This window comes from Globicephala melas, chromosome 4 (genome assembly GCF_963455315.2).
Source record: "Globicephala melas chromosome 4, mGloMel1.2, whole genome shotgun sequence".
Classification (NCBI taxonomy): Eukaryota; Metazoa; Chordata; class Mammalia; order Artiodactyla; family Delphinidae; genus Globicephala; species Globicephala melas.
Window position 1 is genome coordinate 70,955,328 of NC_083317.1, and position 22,111 is coordinate 70,977,438.

The 22,111-nt window shown below is 35.6% G+C and overlaps 1 protein-coding gene across 12 annotated transcripts in view; it reads right to left on the reverse strand.

Annotated features, from left to right (window-relative positions):
• LRCH3 (leucine rich repeats and calponin homology domain containing 3) overlaps positions 1-22,111 on the reverse strand; it is a 115,927-nt gene that overhangs the window by 21,755 nt on the left and 72,061 nt on the right. For 5 of the 12 annotated variants that reach the window (XM_060298203.1, XM_060298202.1, XM_030859153.2 and 2 more), the window contains 6 exons: positions 18,407-18,483; positions 11,904-11,955; positions 11,370-11,519; positions 7,931-7,981; positions 6,197-6,250; positions 1,426-1,497 (listed from right to left, as the gene is read on the reverse strand). In XM_060298203.1, the coding sequence (XP_060154186.1) occupies positions 1,426-1,497; positions 6,197-6,250; positions 7,931-7,981; positions 11,370-11,519; positions 11,904-11,955; positions 18,407-18,483 (456 nt within the window). The remainder of the gene's footprint in view (positions 1-1,425; positions 1,498-6,196; positions 6,251-7,930; positions 7,982-11,369; positions 11,520-11,903; positions 11,956-18,406; positions 18,484-22,111) is intronic. The other 7 variants (XM_030859173.2, XM_030859150.2, XM_060298204.1 and 4 more) reach the window with 5 other exon arrangements.

Genomic DNA, 22,111 nt, shown 5'->3' on the forward strand with positions numbered 1-22,111 from the left:
ATATACCTAGAATGGTACTAGTTATATACCTTCCTTGAAAAAATTTTGAAAACAGTCGCTCAAATAATTTTCTTTGTAGTTCAAATAACGAACCTAGCTGAGAAAGGCTAGCAAAAGGTTAATATAGAAGAGAATTATAAAGTTTTATCAGGTGTCATCCAGGTATGTGTAGCTTCAATAATAACCAGAGAGAAGGTTTATCAGGTTTACAGATGTTATAAAGTTGGAGTCAGCATTTAGAAGGACATGATGCAAGAATTTGAAAATATTCCGGGAAATCAGAAAATTTTAAATGTTCGAAAAGCAAAATTAAATATTTAGGAAAACAAAAGATACAAAGTTTAGAAATTAATTATCATTTAGGAATATAACTAAAACATCTGAGAATTACAATGGATACACAGCAAAATGAATACCAAAATGGAAAAAGCCAACCTAATGCTCAGCATAAGACGTGAATAACCCTTGTTTCATGCTCAGTACTACGTGGGCTCTAATGAGGGATATATTTCTAGTTGGGAACTGTGAAGCCAAAATGGAGGGCAGAGAACTTGTGAAAGTTCATAAGGACAAACAGGCTAGGAAAGGCACATAAAAGGGCCAAAGCTTATTTACGGAGAAGACACGGGTGGCATCATAACAGTTTTCAAATATAAAGATTCTCCACATAAGGACTGCTAAGTAACTAGAAAATCTCCACTCTGGAAAGAAAAGAAGAAATAGGTGTAAACCACAGGAGGACAGATATAAGTTAGACAAGGAGAGGACCTTGTTGACAGTCAGGATTATGAATCATTTCTTAGGTATCATATGATAATAAGTATGGAATTACCATCCCTAGAGGTCTTTAAAAAATAAAATACCACAGGTTTTTAATTTAGACTTCCAGGCCATGTGATCTCCATTGTAACTATTCCTACTCTGCTTTTAAGTGCAAAAGCAGTCATAGACAAATGGGCATGGCTGTATGCCACTAAAACTATTTACAGAAACAGGTGGCCTAGGGACCATAGCTTGCTGACCTCTACTGTAATAGGGTTTTGGCAGTGACACTTTGGGGGACTGATACTCAAATTATTTTGCATGCACATTAGACAACAGAGTTAACTCAATATCATATATTAACCAAAGTAACATAGTAACTCATGACAAAAAAACCCCAACCCTTTGATAAGAAAATTAGAAGGACATTTCAAACAAAAATCTCAATATAAAGAATTAACAAAGGCTCTATGTTTCTGGCATAATAAAACTTCCAAAAAATTTCAAGTGAAATTAATGTTAAACTTAGCTTCATAAGCTTAGTTATATTTCATACAATTCTAGATTTCAGACTGTTGTTAGACCAATCCATTGGGAAATTTAAGATCTCCCGGGCAAATCCCCTCCTCAAAGTTCCTGGTAAATTACAATAACAAGATATACCTTAAGAGGCCTGAAGGCAGAAGAATGAGGCAGGGTAGCAGCACAGCCCACTTGATTCACACCTGACAGCGACTAAATGGCAAAAGAGAAAGAGAAGAAACAGAAGGCAGCATTTATGTTAGCAAAACGTCAGACAGGCAGGCAGGCAGATCTTGTCAGTAAAATTAGCAAAGGAAAGGTCACTGACAAACTTTCAAATGGTTTACTAAGATATTGATAGGGCAGAAAGAGAATAGTTGGGGGGAAAAACCCTATAATTTATTAAACACGGTTTTCCACCTGTTTAATTCAAATTATTTCAATACCTCATACCACATTAATCAAGAAATGAAAGGCATGACTTATTAAACATGATTTTATATAGAAATAAAACTGAGTACATCAAATTTTTTTTAGCAAAATAGCCTTAGAAACAAATGAGTCCTGTGCTGTTCCTATGACAGGGGAAACAAATCCAGTCAAAGAGCTCATTTTAACTGATCAGAATTGGCATAAATAAGAGCAACATCTTTTCAATATTAATCCAAATTAGATTTATTATAATTCAGTTTAATGGCTCTGATGTGAGAAGCCAGGACATGAGGATTTTGCATCACACCTTAAGGATGAACCAGCATTTCACTTCTGCTTCTGTAAAAGTCCAAATGACCTCTGAGAAGTTAAGTACAATTTTCCTTTTCTTTGAATCCTTTATCCTTTCACCAGCCTACATAAAACTAGTTAGATATATTAGAGATACAATTAGAGACAGTAAGTGTTAGAATCCATTGTACAGAATTTTTATTACAGATAAAAGCTGCTCAAAACATGACAATTTTTTCATTTGGTGGGGAGTGGAAATCAGAGAAGACAGAACTTTCACAAAGGGCGTTGAGTAAGATTGTATCTATTAAAAATGCCAAAGGCTTAAAGATATTAAAGTCTTTATAAGTTAAATAATTTTTAAAAATTTAAACTATAATCACAAATATCTGAATCATGGGATAAATGAACAAGAACACATGTGGTGTTTAGGAAAAGGTGAGTAGGATGGTCAATATGATAAATACAACTATATTTTTAATGAGTTGATAGATAGCAATGTCTTTTTCGTGTGTGCAAAACAAAGCATGTAACACACACTGCAACATTATCTTAAGGCAGAAGAAAGTGAGGAAAGAAATGTACCAAAGAACAAGGCTGTGACAGCAGTCTTACATTGTATATGCCTTCACCTGTTTAGATTTCCTGGGCCTCCTTACGATCAAATGGACTTGAATTACTGTCAATCTCAAATATAAAAAGGCTAGGGCTTCCCTGGTGGCGCAGTGGTTGAGAGTCCACCTGCCGATGCAGGGGACACGGGTTTGTGCCCCGGTCTGGGAGGATACCACATGCCGCGAAGCGGCTGGGCCTGTGAGCCATGGCCGCTGAGCCTGCGCGCCCGGAACCTGTGCTCCGCAACGGGAGAGGCCACAACAGTGAGAGGCCCGCGTACCGCAAAAAAAAAAAAAAAAAAAAAAAAAGGCTAAAAGCCACTATGCTGGCAAAGAAGGAAAAAAGGATGGAAGGAAGAGGAAGTGAAATGAGCCTAGATCCTTTCTAGTGTCTAGAGATGGGATGTAGATACATGTGGGACATATATGAAAGCAACAGAAGCCTGAAGGGCAATCCTAAGAGAATGTTAGTGTAACTGATATTAAACATTACCAACAGTTATTTCAAATCCCATATTTCAAGGTCTTTAAATCAAATCCAACATTTACTTGCTATATCATCAGAACTTATCTTGAAACAATTTTTTTTGAGATTTTTTTTTCTGATTGTGATTTTATTTTTTATTTTTTTATTTTGGCCACACCATACAGCTTGTGGGATCTCAGCTCCCCAACCAGGGATTGAACTGGGGCCACTGCAGTGAAAACGCCGAATCCTAACCACTAGATCACCAGGGAACTCCCCTAATGAGCAATTATTAGATGTACAGAATACATCAGGAATTATTCACTCTCAGGAATTATTTATTAAGCAACTAATATATCCCAGGAATTATGGTAGGGATTGAGTATACATAGGTAAGTGCAACAGAGAATATCCCTGTGCCCATGAAGCTTACAGTCTAGTAGTCTATTGGGGGTGGGGGAGAGGGGGAGATACAAAACAATAAACACCCACCTAAAAGTGCTATGAAGAAAAAAAAAGAACAGTGGAGACAAATTTGATTTGGGGGTAGGGGTGTTGCAGAAAAGCCATTTTAAGGGTGTGATATTTAAGTTGATACCAGATAGATCAGTAGGAATTAACCAACGGGTATATGCAGGGAATGAGAGGCATTCCATGCAGAGGGAGGAGCATTTGCAAAGATCCTGAGGTGGGAAAGGGCTTGCCATATTTTCAGAGCTGAAAAAATGCTGATATAGCATGACCCCAGAGATGAGAGATACATAGTACCCAGAGTACACAGGAGCTTATGGGCCATGTTAAGAAGTTTGGAACCTACTCTAAAGGGTTTGTAGGCTGTGTTAAGAAGTATATGGATTTTGGAACTTCCCTGGTGGTCCAGTGGTAAAGAATCTGCCTTCCAGTGCAGGGGACACTAGTTCAATCCCTGGTCGGGGAACTAAGATCCCACATGCCGCAGGGCAACTAAATCTGCACGCCACAGCTACTGAGCTCACGCACCTCAACAAGAGAGCCTGTGTGCTGCAAACCACAGAGTCCACAGGCTCTGGAACCTGTGCACCACAACTACAGAGCCCATGTGCTCTGGAGTCTGCGCGCCACAACTAGAGAAAACGCTCACGCCACAACTAGAGAGAAGCTCACATGCTGCAACTAAGACCTGACGCAGCCAAAAAAATAAATAAAATAAATAATACATCTAAAAAAAAAGTATATGGACTTTATTCTACTATATGAAGCCACTGAAAAGTAGTTTTGAGAAGATCAGAGGTATGATTTAAAAAATGACTATTTTTGTAATACATGTTGGACACTATTTGGCATGCAAAAATATGTGAGACATGGTTCTTGTTTTTAAAGGCCATCTAATTTAGGCCAGACATGAATACTGTTAAGTAAAATATAAGTGTATGTATTTTGAAAATGGCTGAAATTACAAATTTCACGCTAAGGGGATTTTATTGTTTTTCCAAATTCCACTTTTTCCTTGACAAAAACGCCTGGGCATTCAGCACTTACTATATGTGTTATTAAATCTCATCTTCAGTTTCCTAAAGTGTTTCAAAGTATTTTCAATTACAGTACAGGAGGCAATATAGCACAGTGTTCATGCACGTTCTCAAGTCACTTGGATCTAGATTTGAACCCAGCCTTGTACTTACTAGCTGTGACCTTGGAGAAGTCACATTCTGGACAAAACATTTGGTGCCTCAGTAATCATTTGTAAAATGGTGATAAGTTTAACCTTAACTCTTAAGGCTGCTGTGAGGAGTGAATGAGATAATTCTGGTAAAGTGTCTGGATCACCATAGGCTCTCAATATTTTTCTACATTAAATTGTTATTTGCTTCTCATGCCAATTAACTTTGACTAAAACTCCAGAGGCTTATTTCTTTATAAGACTGCCAGTTAAAATGTGCTATAGCCATCTTAAAGGAAATGATGATTACAGAACACAGAAATTCTGACAATGAAAGTTTATGTAATAGAAATCTCATGCTCAAGTATGCAGTTCATGCAGTAGTATGCACAATGGCGGCAGTTACTAGCTCCTAAGACAGGAATTGCTACAGACAATAGGCTTTTGAATTGCTAGTCTTCAATACTATGGTGAAAAAAATAACATAAAACATGATGGGAAAAGCAATTATGTACATGGTTAGAATTCTCCTGCAAAGCTGACAAAGTAAGACTCTCAATAAAGCTCTGAAGTTATACTCATTTTCAGCTGATGAAACAGGCAATAAAAGTAAACCAGTGTGTTTTAATGTATCTTCTAAATTTGCATGTGTCCAATAAAATCAAATACAAAATTAAAAAAAAAAGTAAACCAATATTAAAAATGATCAGTAGTGGGGCTTCCTTGGTGGTGCAGTGGTTGAGAGTCTGCCTGCCGATGCAGGGGACACGGGTTCGTGCCCTGGTCCGGGAAGATCCCACATGCCGCAGAGTGGCTGGGCCTGTAAGCCATGGCCGCTGAGCCTGCGCGTCCGGAGCCTCTGCTCCGCAGCGGGAGAGGCCACAACAGTGAGAGGCCCGCGCAAAAAAAAAAAAAAAAAAAGATCAGTAGACAGCATTCCAAGTTAATGTTTCCCTGAGTTTAAGATATAAAATGGGTATGGAGGGATAATCTTGAGATCTCAAAGTTTGGGATTTTCAGTAGGTTAAAACAGATAATAAAATAGGATGCCAAATATACATTTGTATAATTAGCATCATGAAGTAAGGGAACCATTCATCATACAGGTGACTTATAAGACAAAACAGTGATTAATAAAGTTCACCTGGAATTAGAAACATTTCAAAAACGAATATATTATTCCCTCTCCTCCAAACACACATACAAAGCCAATATGGTTCTCAATGCAAATGTTTTACTTTTGGAAACACTAACAAAGATATTTGAATCACATCTGCAGAACACTTGGAACACTGGGTAAATCATTAAAAGTAATGTAGGGAGACAGTTCTAGCTATTTGTAAAGCATTTAGTAATGATGCTCATCATGTTTTATGGTATTTAGATCAATTCAGAATGAAAAGTACAGTAGCTATTCCCCAAATCTCTAGACAAAGCAATGTAAAATTCCATTTTGTGCAAGGTTCTTACCACTAACAAGGCACTATCATCAGTGTGCTGAGACCTTCTGGATGGGAAGGGACACTGGAGAGGTGGAGAAAAATGAAGCAATGTCAAAAACAAGCTATGCACACACATGACGAGTTTCACAAATACACAAGCAAAGAGACATATTAACACATACTTGTGAAGATGCTGACATACAGGACCACATTCACAATCATTCAGAGTTCATGCATTAAAATAGCTAATAAGTTGTTTCTGAGTAACGATTTTCTCCCAAAGAACTTAAACAACTGCAAATATGATCTTATTGCACAAAAACTTTCTAAAGCAAGGAGGGGAATAGGAATTATTCTCTGTTCTGAGAGGAGAAAGCTGAAGATGTAGCAGTAACATAAAGAATTTGTGGTCATTTAGTGAGCCAGTGACAAATTTAAAACAATAAACCCAAGAGTCATGATTTCTAGTCTAGGCATCTCTTCATTACCTTTCTCAGACAAAACAAGGGTACAACTGGAAATTTTAAAACTATACATGTTATTTTCCTGAGGAGCTTTAGTTTTCAGATAATGAATTACTCCAGAATGACCAGTAAGGAAATGTTGGGTAAAAAAGAAAGAGTGTATTAACTTATCAAACTTTGACTGCCAAAGGTTTGTACAGAGTTATTACCATGTGAAGAAAAGACAACTGGAAAGTGCTTGAGTGAATCTTTCAGGTACTATACCAATGCATAAGCTCTCAAATAAATAACCAAAAATAGTTATTATATGTCCAATAAGATTAAAAAAAACTTTATAATGGATAATTTAAAACATTTCAAACAATACATCTTACCATTCCAGAAACACTTGTGCTTTGAAAACATTGTGCTGAAGATTGATGCTTGTAAAGCCCCATGTATTAGGTTTTCAAATAACTTATTTTACAAAAATCAAAGTCAACACTCACATGAAATAATGCCTTTATGCATTTTTTAAGGAAGTAATGATCATAAATTGAAAAAATAAGAAGGCAAAGATAAGGGAAAATAGCTAATGAAAAAGCCAAGTACAATAAAATATTCATTTAGTAATAAGCTTCATTTTAACAGGTCAAAATAGGTACACAGATTTTTAAAAAAATAATGAATCATAAATTTTATTTCAAAATGTAAATGTCACTAAACGTGCACACATGTTAAAACAATAAAATTTACAATCTAGTTTATTTTTTTCTTTTTGCATAGGACATCATTATAATACAGAATCTAGGTGCATAGATTTTTAAAAGGTTAATAATTAATCTTACATGTTACATGTTACTTTGAAACGAAAATGTACTATTTAATATTATAAAACTAATGTGTACAAAGTATAATCAATAATATACACACTTAGGAAATGAGCACTGAAGCTGAAATACTATGTAGAGTTTTTTGTTTAATACCGACACCATTCACGTGTGCCAGATACAGCTCTCAGGACCATCTCTCATTACACAGTAGCTCTGAAAATGGATGAGGGAGATGGTAACTCTGCTGGGGATGGGAGGAGGGAAATAATCTCCAGACGGATGTGTATAGATTTAAAAAACCCCAATCTATAGATTCTGATAAACTTCCTGGCCTGTGTCTTTTTCTCCCTAGTAAGAATTTTGTGAGGGGAAAAAAGAAAATGGCAACATTTTGATCACTGAAAACGTATGATAATCACATGCAAAACATTTCATTTTCATTGCAATAATAAAAAGTTCCAAAGAAAGGTGATTATATAAACTTACCTCACCGTCTAAGGGGGAGTGTTGTTTTTGTGGACTTTGTGACGCTTTTTGCTATATAACCCCACACCCCCCAAAAAAGGGAAGCTGGTCAGAATCTAGAGCACTGGGAATGAAAAATGCTATTTACTAAAATGATCACTCACATTAATCTCTGTATCTCTCGTGTATGGTGTTTTTCTAGATCTACTGGTTAGAAGACGCTGCCCTTTCCCTTAAATAGCTTACAATTTAAATGAGGAAAAGCAAAAATAAGCTGACAAACAGTATTTTCCTGTGTCTATAAGCATCTATAGAAACAGAAATTTTAAAAAACTATGTTTTTTATATGTACATGGATATAAACACATTCATAGAGAGGTAATCTCTCACTAAATTCTCTCAATGAAATCATCCTCTTTCTTTAATGGCTTCAAATACCACTCTAATGCTAACAGCTTTAGCTCTCTCCTATCAGCCAAATTCCAGGCTCGCATTTTCAAATGCCTGTGGACCCTCTCTACTTAGAAACCCCACTGTCATCTCCTGTTCAACGTAACCAAAAAAACCCCTCAATTTCCCATACTAACTGGGTATTTCCCCCCAATTTGCTAATTTCTGTTATTATGTCAATTAATAATATCACAGTATCTGTATAGTGAGTGTTTTACAATGTGTTCTTATACACAGTATCTCAAGTGATTCTTCTTACTCTGTGAGATAAACAAACATCATAATCATATTCTTTTAAAGATGAGAAACTTGAGGATAGAGAGGTTATATGATATGTGCAAGGTTACAAAGTTAGTAAGTAGCATAATTGAGATCTGCACCTATGCCTTCTGAACCCAAATCCAACATTCTTTCCACAAAGCTAACTCCCATTAAAACCATTCTTTTAGCCTCAAACCCTTGCTTTGGAACCTTTTTTTTCCACTCATTTTCAGTGATTTATTTAACATTCACTACACATCTATGTAAGACATAATGATGCTTCTCTTGAAATCTCTCTTATAGTTAATTTATAAAACCCTTTGTGGTAGTAGGGGGTGCAGCATACACCATACTAGTAAATAGGTGAAGCCATAATAATTCTGAAATAATTAATACTTAATAGTTAAACATTAAACATATGAAGAAAATAAAGGCACAGAATGGCTCAGTAACTTTCCAAAAGTCAAGCACATACCAAGTAGCAAAGCTGGATTCAAATTCAGATATTTCTGATTCTAAGCCCTTACCACAGGACGACACTGCCTTTCCTTAGGAAAATTAGAAATCATCTAGTCTTATGCCTTCATTTTGTACCCTAATCTAATTATTGCAATTACTCTCTATTTCATTTTCCTTCTTTCCTCATCTCTTTCTAACATATTCTAACATGAGTAGATTAGTTTTTCAGAAGTACCTTCCCTGTCTTTTCTCCTGCTTAAGAACTAAAATTGTTCTTTTCTGCCTAATTGTTCAAGATCAACCTCTAATTTGACATTTAATCAAGGCTATCTACAATGTAATTATCTCTTACTAGTTATATGACTTCTACAGAAGGCAAGCTAAATGAGTTAATTTATGTAAAATGTATAGAACAACACTTAGGACATAGTATGTGTTAGCCATTATCGTTTACTGAGAGTCAGTATAGCATTCTGGTCATAGACCAGGGTTTGGAGCCAGCCTGTCCTTTTTTTTTTTTTCTTTCCAGTTTTATTGAAATGTAATTGACATACAGCACTGTATAAGTTTAAGGTGTAATAGCATAATGATCTGACTTACATACATGATGAAATGATTACCACAATAAGTTTAGTGAACATCCACCATCTCATAAAGATAACAAAAGAAAAAGAAAAAAAATGATGAAATGATGAGAACTCTTAGGATTTTCTCTCTTAACAACTTTCACATTTAACATATATTTTGTACATTGCATCCCTAACTCTTATTTATCTTATAACTGGAAGTTTGTACCTTTTGGCCACCTTCAGCCAATTCTCCTTCCCCCATGCCCTGTCTCTGGTAACCACAATTCTGACCTCTTTTTCTATTAGCTTGTCTGTTTGTTTTTGAAGTATAACTGACCTACAACACTATGTTAGTTCCTGGTGCAAAAGACAGTGATTTGATATTTCTATATATTACAAGGTGATCACCATGATAAGTCTAGTTACCATCTAGACTTTTTTTTTTTAAAGAAACTGTTTATTTTCCATCAGCTTTATTTCCATTTTCTGTTCAGCCTGTCTTGATTAGAATCTTTGCTCTGCCACTTACCAGCTGAGTATTTAACCTTAGGAAAATTGTTATCCTCCCTGAGCATCAGAGATCATCATCACAGGCTTGATACATTTGAAAAAATATAAGAGAATTTATTATGTGTATGGTACTTAAAGAAGATATACTTTGGCTGGAGTTATGAAACAAGAGAGAAAGCAGCTAGAAGATGAGTGATTCATTTGTTCAATCATTCATTTAAAAAATATTTATTAAGCTTTACTAGGGGCTAAGACCTGCTTAAATCTAGCGATATAGCAGTGAATAAACATGACAGACATGGTCCCTGTCTTCATGGAGTTTACGGATAAATGGGAGAGACAGATATGTCGTGTGTGTGTGTGTGTGTGTGTGTGTGTGTGTGCGTGCGTGCGTGCGGGCGCGTGCGTGTGTGTGTATGTTTTTGGCCACACCACGTGGCTTGTGGGATTTTAGTTCCCCGACCAGGGATCAAACCCAGGCCCTTCGCAGTGAGAACGTGGAGTCCTAACCATTGGACCATCAGATAATTCCTGGGAGAGACAGATATTAAACAAGCAAAAATATAAATAATTATTTAACTATAAAGAAAAAATTCCCAAGGTGATTTCAGAACAAAAAGACAAGTAACACAGGCAAAAAATTGAACCAGGTTTAGAGGCAACTACAGAGGCTGATTAAAAAAAGAACTGTTAACAGGGGTTGTTAATTGAGTAGATGTGGAGAAAACAGAAAGTAAAGAATCAAAGATGACTGAAGTATTAAACCTGTGAGCCTTGCAAATTTTTGGTATTCCCTAGAGGTAAGGAAGTCAGTGATAGGTTCAGATAACAATAGTTTATATTTGCATGGCACTTTACAGTTTACATAAAGCATTTTCACTTTCCTGATACACTAGAGATTTAGGAAATGGCAGCTGGATAGTAAAGTGATATGTCTAACGACAGATAGGTAGTTAAGAGTAGAGACTATCACTGTCCTAAAAGCAAGATCAATCACTTCTGATTGTCCTCAAGCCTATCTACATATGAGGACAATTAATCTAATCACAAGCAGGAGACAGTTATACTATTTACTCGAGAATTCATATAATTAAGATATCAACTCTTTTTTTTTTATTAAGACAATAAACTCTGACATCCTCAGGAAAGCAAATAAGCACTTACTTCTAAGAAACGTTAGGAATATCATTCAATGAATCCAAAGGGCTCACCTTGACAAAGTCCAGGACAGCATCTCTTTGAATCTGCTTGGTCCTTATTTTCTCTTCCTCATACTGTAGGGCAGCAAGTTGTGCCTCTCTCCGAGTACGTTCTATTAATTGTTCTCTTCTCCGATGAAGTTCCAAGTCTGCATGTGAAAACTAGAACAAAAGTATCATTTTGCATATGCAAGTAGCGATAAAGATCAACTTACCAATATTCTTTATCAATTTGGGAAACTACTGTTGACCCAAGCAACTTTTACTTTGCAGTCACCAAGCATTTCTTCAGATGTGTTTATTGCTAATCTTTTCCCATCTTTGCACTGTGTTCTTACATGTATTATAAAGACTTATGTTCTGTCTGGTGTCTAAACACACTGTTACCAGCATAAGGTGCACATATTATATTAACTGTAGATTGAAGAGACAGGTAATGAAATTTACAGATATTTGGCAATTAACTGTAATTTAAGTATTATAAAAGAAGAAAACCATCTTAATTTAAAAAACCCCACAAACTAAAACTGAAAAAAATGTTTTTACCTGATTATGACTTGGTGATAGTGATAAGAGGGAAGATGGCTCAGCTGGAACCCTGACCCAAAAAAGAAAAAAAGGAAAGAAAAAACTCTTTGATAAGACAGACAGATAGATAAAAGACAAGTGGAATTTTATTGTTAATGCAGCTTTCTATTAATCAGCAGGCAAACTGTCTGGTCAGCACTGAAAGACCAATTGCATTTTGTAAACTTGAGCCCAAGTCACTAAATTAAGCTACAGGAACACCTGATGTCTCCAACTCACATTTCACGTGATGATATCACTGATGAAGCTACAGATAGCTAACAACTGTCTATGTCAGTCAGTGCTGACAATACGGTTATTTGAGATCACTTCTCAAACAATATCGTTTCTTTACAGCACACTAAGTACTACAATCTTCTTTACTATCATGACTGAAACAAGATACGTGTAAATGGAGATGGTTTATACACAAAGCCATTTTATCAGCAGAAATCTGGAATACTACAGAACCTGTAACTGCACGTTTAAAGCACTCCTACTCCCATTTTAATTGAAGGAGCAATTTTAACAACAAAAGTAAAGATTTTGTTGATTTTTATCTTTTAGAAAAACATGAAACCTGATTTGATGCTTAAAAAAAAAACAGTAAAACTTGCTTCTCAGTTTTATCAGTGCTAACTCTTATACTTTGATATATATTCCCTGTTGTAATTCCTGAATTTTAAAAATATAATATGTAAGAAACCAAAAACTTAAGCTATTCTACTATACTCTTTCATGCCACGATTTTTTCTTATATTCGTTCCAAATCTTTGAAGTTTTCACAAAATTCTTTTTTAAAAAAAATTTCTAGCCATTAAAAAACTTTTGACAGAATAAATTATGTTTATAATTTTTAAAAGGAACAGAATAAATAACTACCAAATAAATTACTTAATAATAACTTCCTATACAAGGTTTAAAATAACGTTAAAGCTAGGGAAAAGCTTCTTTAACTTTCTACTAATCCTTGTCAACCTTTATCCTAGCACTCCTAATCAGTGCGTCCTCAGTCACAAGTCTGACAAGATAAGAGGAGGAGAGTGGGTTGGTAGGGAAGACTTTTAACTGGGATATAACCACTAATGTGAGATGAGTGACTCCAGTACTATATACTAGTCTGGGAGAAGAATAACTGGCATTAACTGCAAATTTGTCCCAAACTACTAATTTCACTGTTAACATTTCCTATAGCTTTTATTGGCCATCTGTAGATAAACTACACCAAAAAACCCAGAAAGGACCATGTAAACCCATCTCAAATGGGTTTATGTGCCCTGATTTGAACACTATGTTTTAATAATGTTTTTCAAGCAAAACCTTTTAATATACACCTTCTTTCTACTCCCATTTCTTTACTCTCTTTTTATACCAAAACCTCTTTAAAAAGCTGGTTAAATCCATTGTTTCTACTTCATTTCATCCCATTTTATTTTGAACCCATACCAATCTGGATCTGTCCTCACAACTTCACTGAAAACTGCTCTCTTCAAGTCTGAGGCTTTACATGTCCAAATCCAATAGTTAATTTCTTAGCCCTCACCTTACTGAACCTACCAGCAGTATGTGTGACACTAACTGCATCAGTCAATAACTGCATGGAACTGAATTCTGCCAGCAACCTATATAAGCCGGGAAGTGGATTCTCCTCCAGGGTTCTCCAGATAAGAATCCAGGCCATCCAAAACCTTGACTTTGGCCTTGTGAAGCCGTAAGCAGAGAAACAAGAGAAGCCTGCCCAGACTTCTATCTCTCACAACTGTAATATAATAAATAGGTATGTTTTAAGCTACTAAATTTGTGGTAATTTGTTATACCAGCACTAGAAAACTAATATATAAGGCAACTGAGCAAAAAGCTGGCTTTCAGTCAGTAAATTTAAGAAAACAGAAATCGTATCAAGTATCTCATCTGACCACAACGCTATGAGACTAGATAGCAATTACAGGAAAAAACTGTAAAAAATACAAACATGTGGAGGCTAAACAATATGCTACTAAATAACCAAGAGATCGCTGAAGAAATCAAAGAGGAAATCAAAAAATACCTAGAAACAAATGACAATGAAAGCACGATGACCCAAAACCTATGGGGTGCAGCAAAAGCAGTTCTAAGAGGGAAGTTTATAGCAATACAATCCTACCTCAAGAAACAAGAAAAATCTGAAATAAACAAACTAACCTTACACCTAAAGCAATTAGAGAAAGAAGAACGAAAAAAACCCAAAGTTAGCAGAAGGAAAGAAATCATAAAGATCAGATCAGAAATAAATGAAAAAGAAATGAAGGAAACAATAGCAAAGATCAATAAAACTAAAAGCTGTTCTTTGAGAAGATAAACAAAACTGATAAACCATTAGACAGACTCATCAAGAAAACAAGGAAGACTCAATCAACAGAATCAGAAATGAAAAAGAAGTAACGACACTGCAGAAATACAAAGGATCATGAGAGATGACTACAAACAACTATATGCCAATAAAAATAGGACAACCTGGAAGAAATGGACAAATTCTTAGAAAAGTACAACCTTCCAAGACTGAACAGGAAGAAACAGAAAATATGAAAAGACCAATCACAAACACTAAAATTGAAACTGTGATTAAAAATCTTCCAACAAACAAAAGCTCAGGATGAGATGGCTTCACAGGTGAATTCTATCAAACATTTAGAGAAGAGCTAACACCTATCCTTCTCAAACTCTTCCAAAATATAGCAGAGGGAAGAACACTCTCAGACTCATTCTACGAGGCCACCACCACCCTGATACCAAAACCAGACAAAGATACTACAAAAAAAGAAAATTACAGACCAATAACACTGATGAATATAGATGCAAAAATCCTCAACAAAATACTAGCAAACAGAATCCAACAGCACATTAAAAGGATCATACACCATGATCAAGTGGGGTTCATCCCAGGAATGTAAGGATTCTTCAATATACACAAATAAATCAATGTGATACACCACATTAACAAATTGATGGATAAAAACCATATGATAAACTCAACAGATGCAGAAAAAGCTTTTCACAAAATTCAACACCCATTTATGATAAAAACTCTCCAGAAGGTGGGCATAGAGGGAAACTACCTCAACATAATACAGGCCATATATGACTAACCCACAGTCAACATCATTCTCAATGGTGAAAAACAAACCATTTCCTCTAAGATCAGGAACAAGACAAGGGTGCCCACTCTCACCACTATTATTCAACATAGCTTGGGAAGTTTTAGCCATGGCAATTAGAGAAGAAAAAGAAATAAAAGTAAAAGTAATCCAAATCAGAAAAGAAGAAGTAAAACTGTCACTTTTGCAGATGACATGATGCTATACATAGAGAATCCTAAAGATGCTACCAGAAAACTACTAGAGCTAATCAATGAATTTGGTAAAGTAGCAGGATACAAAATTAATGCACAGAAATCTCTTGCATTCCTATACACTAACAATGAAAAATCTGAAAGAGAAACTAAGGAAACACTCCAATTTACCATTGCAACAAAAAGAGTAAAATACCTAGGAATAAACCTACCTAAGGAGACAAAAGACGTGTATGCAGAAAACTATAAGACACTGATGAAAGAAATCAAAGACAATACAAACAGTTGGAGAGATATACCATGTTATTGGATTGGAAGAATCAATACTGTGAAAATGACTATACTACCCAAGGCAATCTACAGATTCAGTGCAATCCCTATCAAACTACCAATGGCATTTTTCACAGAACTAGAACAGAAAATTTTACAATTTGTATGGAAACACAAAAGACCCCGAATAGCCAAAGCAATCTTAAGAAAGAAAAACAGAGCTGGAAGAATCAGGCTCCCTGATTTCAGACTATACTACAAAGCTACATTAATTAAGACAGTATGGTAACCAGCACAAAAACAGAAATATAGATCAATGGAACAGGAAAGAAGGCCGAGAGATAAACCCACGCACATATGGTCACCTTATTTTTGATAAAGGAGGTAAGAATATACAATGGAGAAAAGACAGTCTCTTCAATAAGTGGTGCTGGGAAAACTGGACAGCTACATGTAAAAGAATGAAATTAGAACACTTCCTAACACCATACACAAAAATAAACTCAAAATGGATTAAAGACCTAAATGTAAGGCCAGACACTGTAAAACTCTTAGAGGAAAACACAGGCAGAACACTCTATGACATAAATCACAGCAAGATCCTTTTTGACCCACCTCCTAGAGAAATGGAAATAAAACCCAAAATAAACAAATGGGACCTAATGAAACTTAAAAGCTTTTGCACAGCAAAGGAAACCATAAACAAGATGAAAGACAACTCTCAGAATGGGAGAAAATATTTGCAAATGAAGCAACTGACAAAGGATTAATCTCCAAAATATATAAGCAGCTCATGCAGCTCAATATCCAAAAGCAAACAACCCAATCCAAAAATGGGCAGAAGACCTAAATAGACATTTCTCCAAAGAAGATATACAGATTGCCAACAAACAAGTGAAAAGCTGCTCAACATCACTAATCATTAGAGAAATGCAAATCAAAACTACAATGAGGTATCACCTCACACCAGTCAGAATGGCCATTATCAAAAAAAACTACAGGGGCTTCCCTGGTGGTGCAGTGGTTAAGAATACACCTGCCAATGCAGGGGACACGGGTTCGAGCCCTGGTCCAGGAAGATCCCACATGCCGCGGAGAAACTAAGCCCGTGCATCACAACTACTGAGCCTGTGCTCTACAGCGTGCAAGCCACAACTACTGAGCCTGCGTGCCACAACTACTGAAGCCTGCACGCCTATAGCCTGTGCTCTGCAACAAGAGAAGCCATTGCCATGAGAAGCCCACACACTGCAACAAAGAGTAGCCCACACTCGCTGCAACTAGAGAAAGCCCACGTGTAGCAACGAAGACCCAATGCAGCCAAAAATAAATAAATTAAAAAAAAAAAACTACAAACAATAAATGCTGGACAGGGTGTAGAGAAAAGGGAACCCTCTTGCACTGTTGGTGGGAATGTAAATTGATACAGCCACTATGGAGAACAGTAAGGAGGTTCCTTAAAAAACTAAAAAACAGGAATAAAGACGCAGACGTAGAGAATGGACTTGAGGACATGGGGGTTGGGGGGTGGGAAGGGGAAGATGGGACAAAGTGAGAGAGTAGCATTGACACTGACATATATACACTACCAAATGTAAAACAGGTAGCTAGTGGGAAGCAGCTGCATAGCACAGGGAGATCAGCTTGCTGCTTTGTGACCACCTAGAGGGGTGGGATAGGGAGAATGGCAGGGAGATGCAAGAGGGAGGGAATATGGGGATATATGTATATATATAACTGATTCACTTTGTTATATAGCAGAAACTAACACAAAATTGTAAAGCAATTATACTCCAATAAAGATGTTAAAAAAAAAAAGCTGGCTTTCACCTTGAGGGTGGGTGTATCATATCCTGGGAATCTTGGGCTTTACTTATGATGGATACAGGAGGCAGGAAGGACAAAAGATAAAGCTGAGGTCCCCCCACTACAGGGAAATGTAACAAGAAATCCTTGCGTGACACTGGAATCTCAAATGACCACACTTTCAATATAAGGACACATGGTAACTAAAAAGCTATTTTGAGATAAATTTCAAAGATATGAAATGTAACTAAATCGCCATGAACTAACCAATAAGACTAAAAAGTCCAAGTTATAAGACTTCTTTCATTATTCTCCCTACATTTTCTTTATCCATCTATATTTCAGTCTCCTAAAGAACTTCAATATCCTGTCAAGTGTAAGTAAAGAATGATGTATGACACTATCTACACGGTAAATTTACTGTTGTTTAAGAATAGGCATATCAAGTCTACCACTTTAAGATTTCATAAAAACAGAAAGGAAGCAATAAAACCAAAGGCTGGGAATTTTTCAACTATTGTCATGCAGTTTATGACAAGAAACTTTGGAATTCAAGGATAAGAAGCAGTACTCTTGAAAAAAAAAAAAGAAGAAGCAGTACTCTAAATGGCCAAGCTAAGTCTAGAAATATTGTGTAAGGCACTAATTGTAGATAAAAGATCACTTCAATTGAGATAGGAATGAGGAATATATTGCTGTCTCTGTCTGTGGCTCTGTTTCTAATCAAAAGTTTAAGTAAAATAATTGCAGGACTCTGGAAATTCACTTAGCCCTCTTTATGCATAAATCCAGACATATCACTATAAAATCTCACTGCTATTAAGTATCTTCAAATCAAATAATTATACAGGTAATGGTTTAGGTGATCTGAATTTAGAATGAATAAATCAATTTTACTTCTTTTTCTATTACATAAGCACAAAGGTATATTTCACTTAGCTCTAAATACACCATATTTAAAACACATAGTATCTAAACATCTTCATTATACATAGATCTACACAAAACCAAAATCATTTCATTACCTAATTACTGAGTTTTAAGACAGAAAGAAATAAGTAGAATTGGTTTTTCAAACCTGTTTTGATGTGAATATCTTCTCGTGTCTTCTGTTTTTTGAAATTCCCTCATGGGTACTGGCTTTACTGGTGAACCCTAGGCCAAAAAAAGAAAAACAGATCAATTTAACACATGTATCCACATGTATCCAGAAAAGTGTAATTACACAGCTCATATTCAACTTGGCATTTAGGGATCTGTATATTACACTAAAAATATTTTAACAGAAACTTCAAATGTGAATTTTCATGTTTAAAAGCATTATAGGCTGTATTACTGCTTTGGTGAAGCACAAAACAGTTCACAATCCAAAAACATTTATTTTAAAAAGAGCAGATTTTCTTCACACTGTATTTTATGAATTATAATGACCACATAGTAATATTTACTAGATGATAAGATGTGAAAGTTGAAAAGGATCTTAGAGATCATCTAGTACAAACTTCCATCTAGAACAGGAATTCCTACCAACCCTACCGTGACTTTTGCTCAGCCTCTCTTGAATATTTCTAGTAATAGGAAGTTCACTGGGGAGATTACATTTCTTTACTTCTTCATCATCATAAATTGTTACTTATGTTAGTCAGACAAATAGTCCTGGGGATGCTGGTGGAATACCAAGATAAAGCAAAAAGTAATTTCTATTTATGGTAAAATATGATATTAATTAAAAGAGAAATAGTGGCAATTTATTTATAAACTGAAGGGTAAAGGTCATTTCAAAAAACATTACCAAAGAAAATTAAACTGGCTTAAGTTATATGGACTATATACTGAAAAGTAAAATTATAAATCAAAGGTAGAGGCTCATGGGATATCACACCACCTATTTTGTCAAATGAGAATCTATAAAAATAATATAATCTTACTTCAACACCAAAAATAATCATCAAAATGGGTATTCTGGAAGGGGGAAAAAAAAACTTATCCAAAAAAAAAAAAACCCTAAAAATCAAATGTAAAACTATTTATAGTCTATCTCCAAGGAATAGGTACATCACAAATAACTAGAAAATCTTCTTTGGTGACTTACTCCAAAGGGCTAAAGCTGACTCCCGTAAAGTCTGGGCATAATGATCGTATTAAATGAGATACAATTCTAGAATCTTGATGAGAGAATAATTACTCTAATTTCAGTGAATATGACTTTTTAAGTGAACAAAAATCTCTCCTAGTATGTTAACATCAGTGACTTATCACCCTGGTTTTACAATACTGCAATCACCTAAAATTATTGCAAGGGGTAAATGAAATTTTCATGACAAAATGAATGTAACATTGGTTTAATTTAAAAACTAAATATGTCATAGTCTATAAATATAAGTCATACCTTATTTATCACAGTATCACTGTGTATGTGACAGGCATTATGATAAAATTAAACAATAGCAGAGTGTTTAAAATCTCAAATTGTTTTTAACAACCCATGTTTAGGTAGTATCCAAGAATATAAAAAAGTATTTCTTCACTGGTTATTAAACCATTTAAAATAATACTGCTTTATTTTATTTTTATAGGTGCCAAACTTTAGAAAGCCTTATGACACAGAAGTCATAAAGAGCCTTATGACAGAATCATAAAAACTACTATATATAGTAGGTAGATGGAATCAAAAAACTTATTACAAATTAGCCAATGGATTAAAGAAATGATACTACAATTTTTCATCAGTAGCATAACGTGCATTTTCACTTTTAGTAGAAACACCTCATCTACACAGCCTAATTAACAATAAAATGGTCAAAGAGAAAGACCACAAGAAAAAGGATTCCCTTTTAGATTATAATGTGCATTGTTAACTTAAGCTTTATTGCAAAGTAGTTGCCCTCTGCTCTAGCAGAAGTGCTTATAGCCTGAACCACAAGTAGTTTCATTAATCATAGGTACACACTGCTATCTGTAGGCTGCAGGACTTTGATTTACAGTAGTTCACTTTATCTTCTGGTTTCACTTTTCGAGGTTTCAGTCACCCCCAGTCAACCATGTTCCAAAAATATTAAACGGATAACTTCAGAAATAAACAATTCATAAGTTTTAAATTGCATGCTGTTCTGATGGAATCTCAAGCTGTCCTGCTCCATCCCACCTGGGCTGTAAAGCGTCTCTTTGTCCAGAGTATCCTGCCTGTTAGTCCGTTAGTAGCCGGCTCAGTTAGTCTCTCTTGGTTAACAGATTGACTGTCGCAGTATAGCAGTGCCTATTTTACTAAATAATGGCCCCAAGTGCAAAAGTAGTGATGTTGGCAATTCGAATATGCCAAAGAGAAGTCATAAAGTGCCTCCTTTAAGTGAAAAGGTGAAAGTTCTTGAATTAATAAGGAAAGAAAAGAAATTGTATGCTGAGGTAAGATCTATAGTAAGAAGAAATCTTCTATCTGTGAAATTGTGAAGGAAAAAGACATACATGCTAGTTTTTTTTTTATATAATGTATTTTAATTAATAGCGTAGTACAGTTTTGTTTTTGTTTTTTTGTTTTGTTTTGCGGTACGCGGGCCTCTCACTGTTGTGGCCTCTCCCGTTGCGGAGCACAGGCTCCGGACGCGCAGGCTCAGTGGCCGTGGCTCACGGGCCCAGCCACTCCGCGGCATGTGGGATCTTCCTGGACCGGGGCACGAACCCTTGTCCCCTGTATCGGCAGGCGGACTCTCAACCACTGCACCACCAGGGAAGCCCTATATGCTAGTTTTGCTGTTGCAGCTCAAACTGCAAAAGTTACAGTCACAGCATGTGATAAATGAATGCTTAGTTAGGATGGAAAAGGCATTAAATTTGTACAATGAAATATTTTGAGAGAAACAACATTCATATAACTTGTTACAGTATATTGTTATAATTTTTCTATTTTATTATTAGTTATTATTCTTAATCTCTTACTGTGACTAATTTATAAACTAAACTTTATCATAGGTGTGTATGTATAAGAAAAAAACATAGTACATATAGGGCTCAGTACCATCCGTGGTTTCAGGCAACCATCCACTAGGGGTCTTAGAATGTACACCCTGTGGATATGGAGTGGGGGGAATACTTACTGTACATAACTTTATCCAGCTTTAAATACAAGAATGTCATTTGAACACCAACAAAAAATACTGTGTTCAAAAGCCTTCAGACAGGAAGACGAAGGGTTTTTTTTTTTTTTTTAAAGAATGATAATAACACTCTATAACATGTCCCACTTGAAGTGACTATTCGCTATTTCTAAAAGACTAAATACATCATTCTCCAAAAAGGCCCCAAGTGTTTCTCAAATAATCCCTGCTCAAAGCCTGGGACCAACTCCAGACATTAACATCACACACACTGAAGTGCAGCCATTTTATTATGCTGACTAGATACACTGAAGAATGCTATTTCTACTTGAGACCCTTGGGGAATTGGCAGAGATTTTGCAGTGGGCTGAATGCTCATTTGTTTTCTAAGGCAACTCAATGCTCCACTATAAGAGACATCCAAGAATTTTAATGGCAAACAATTTATATTCTGTGTGACTTCACATAAAAGCGCCAATATAATTAAGCTCATCATAAAAATTCTACGGTTAAGTTTGTATGTTGCCCCAAAAGTCAGCAGTTTGGTTCAGTTCTTAATTACTGATCAAACTATGATTTACCAGTTAATAACAATAAAAAAACAATAAGAACAACAATGAAAAGCATCATATTCCTCTGCATTTTCTTCCAAGGCATAGGATACTCTTAGGACTTCTTTTATTCCTTCTTCA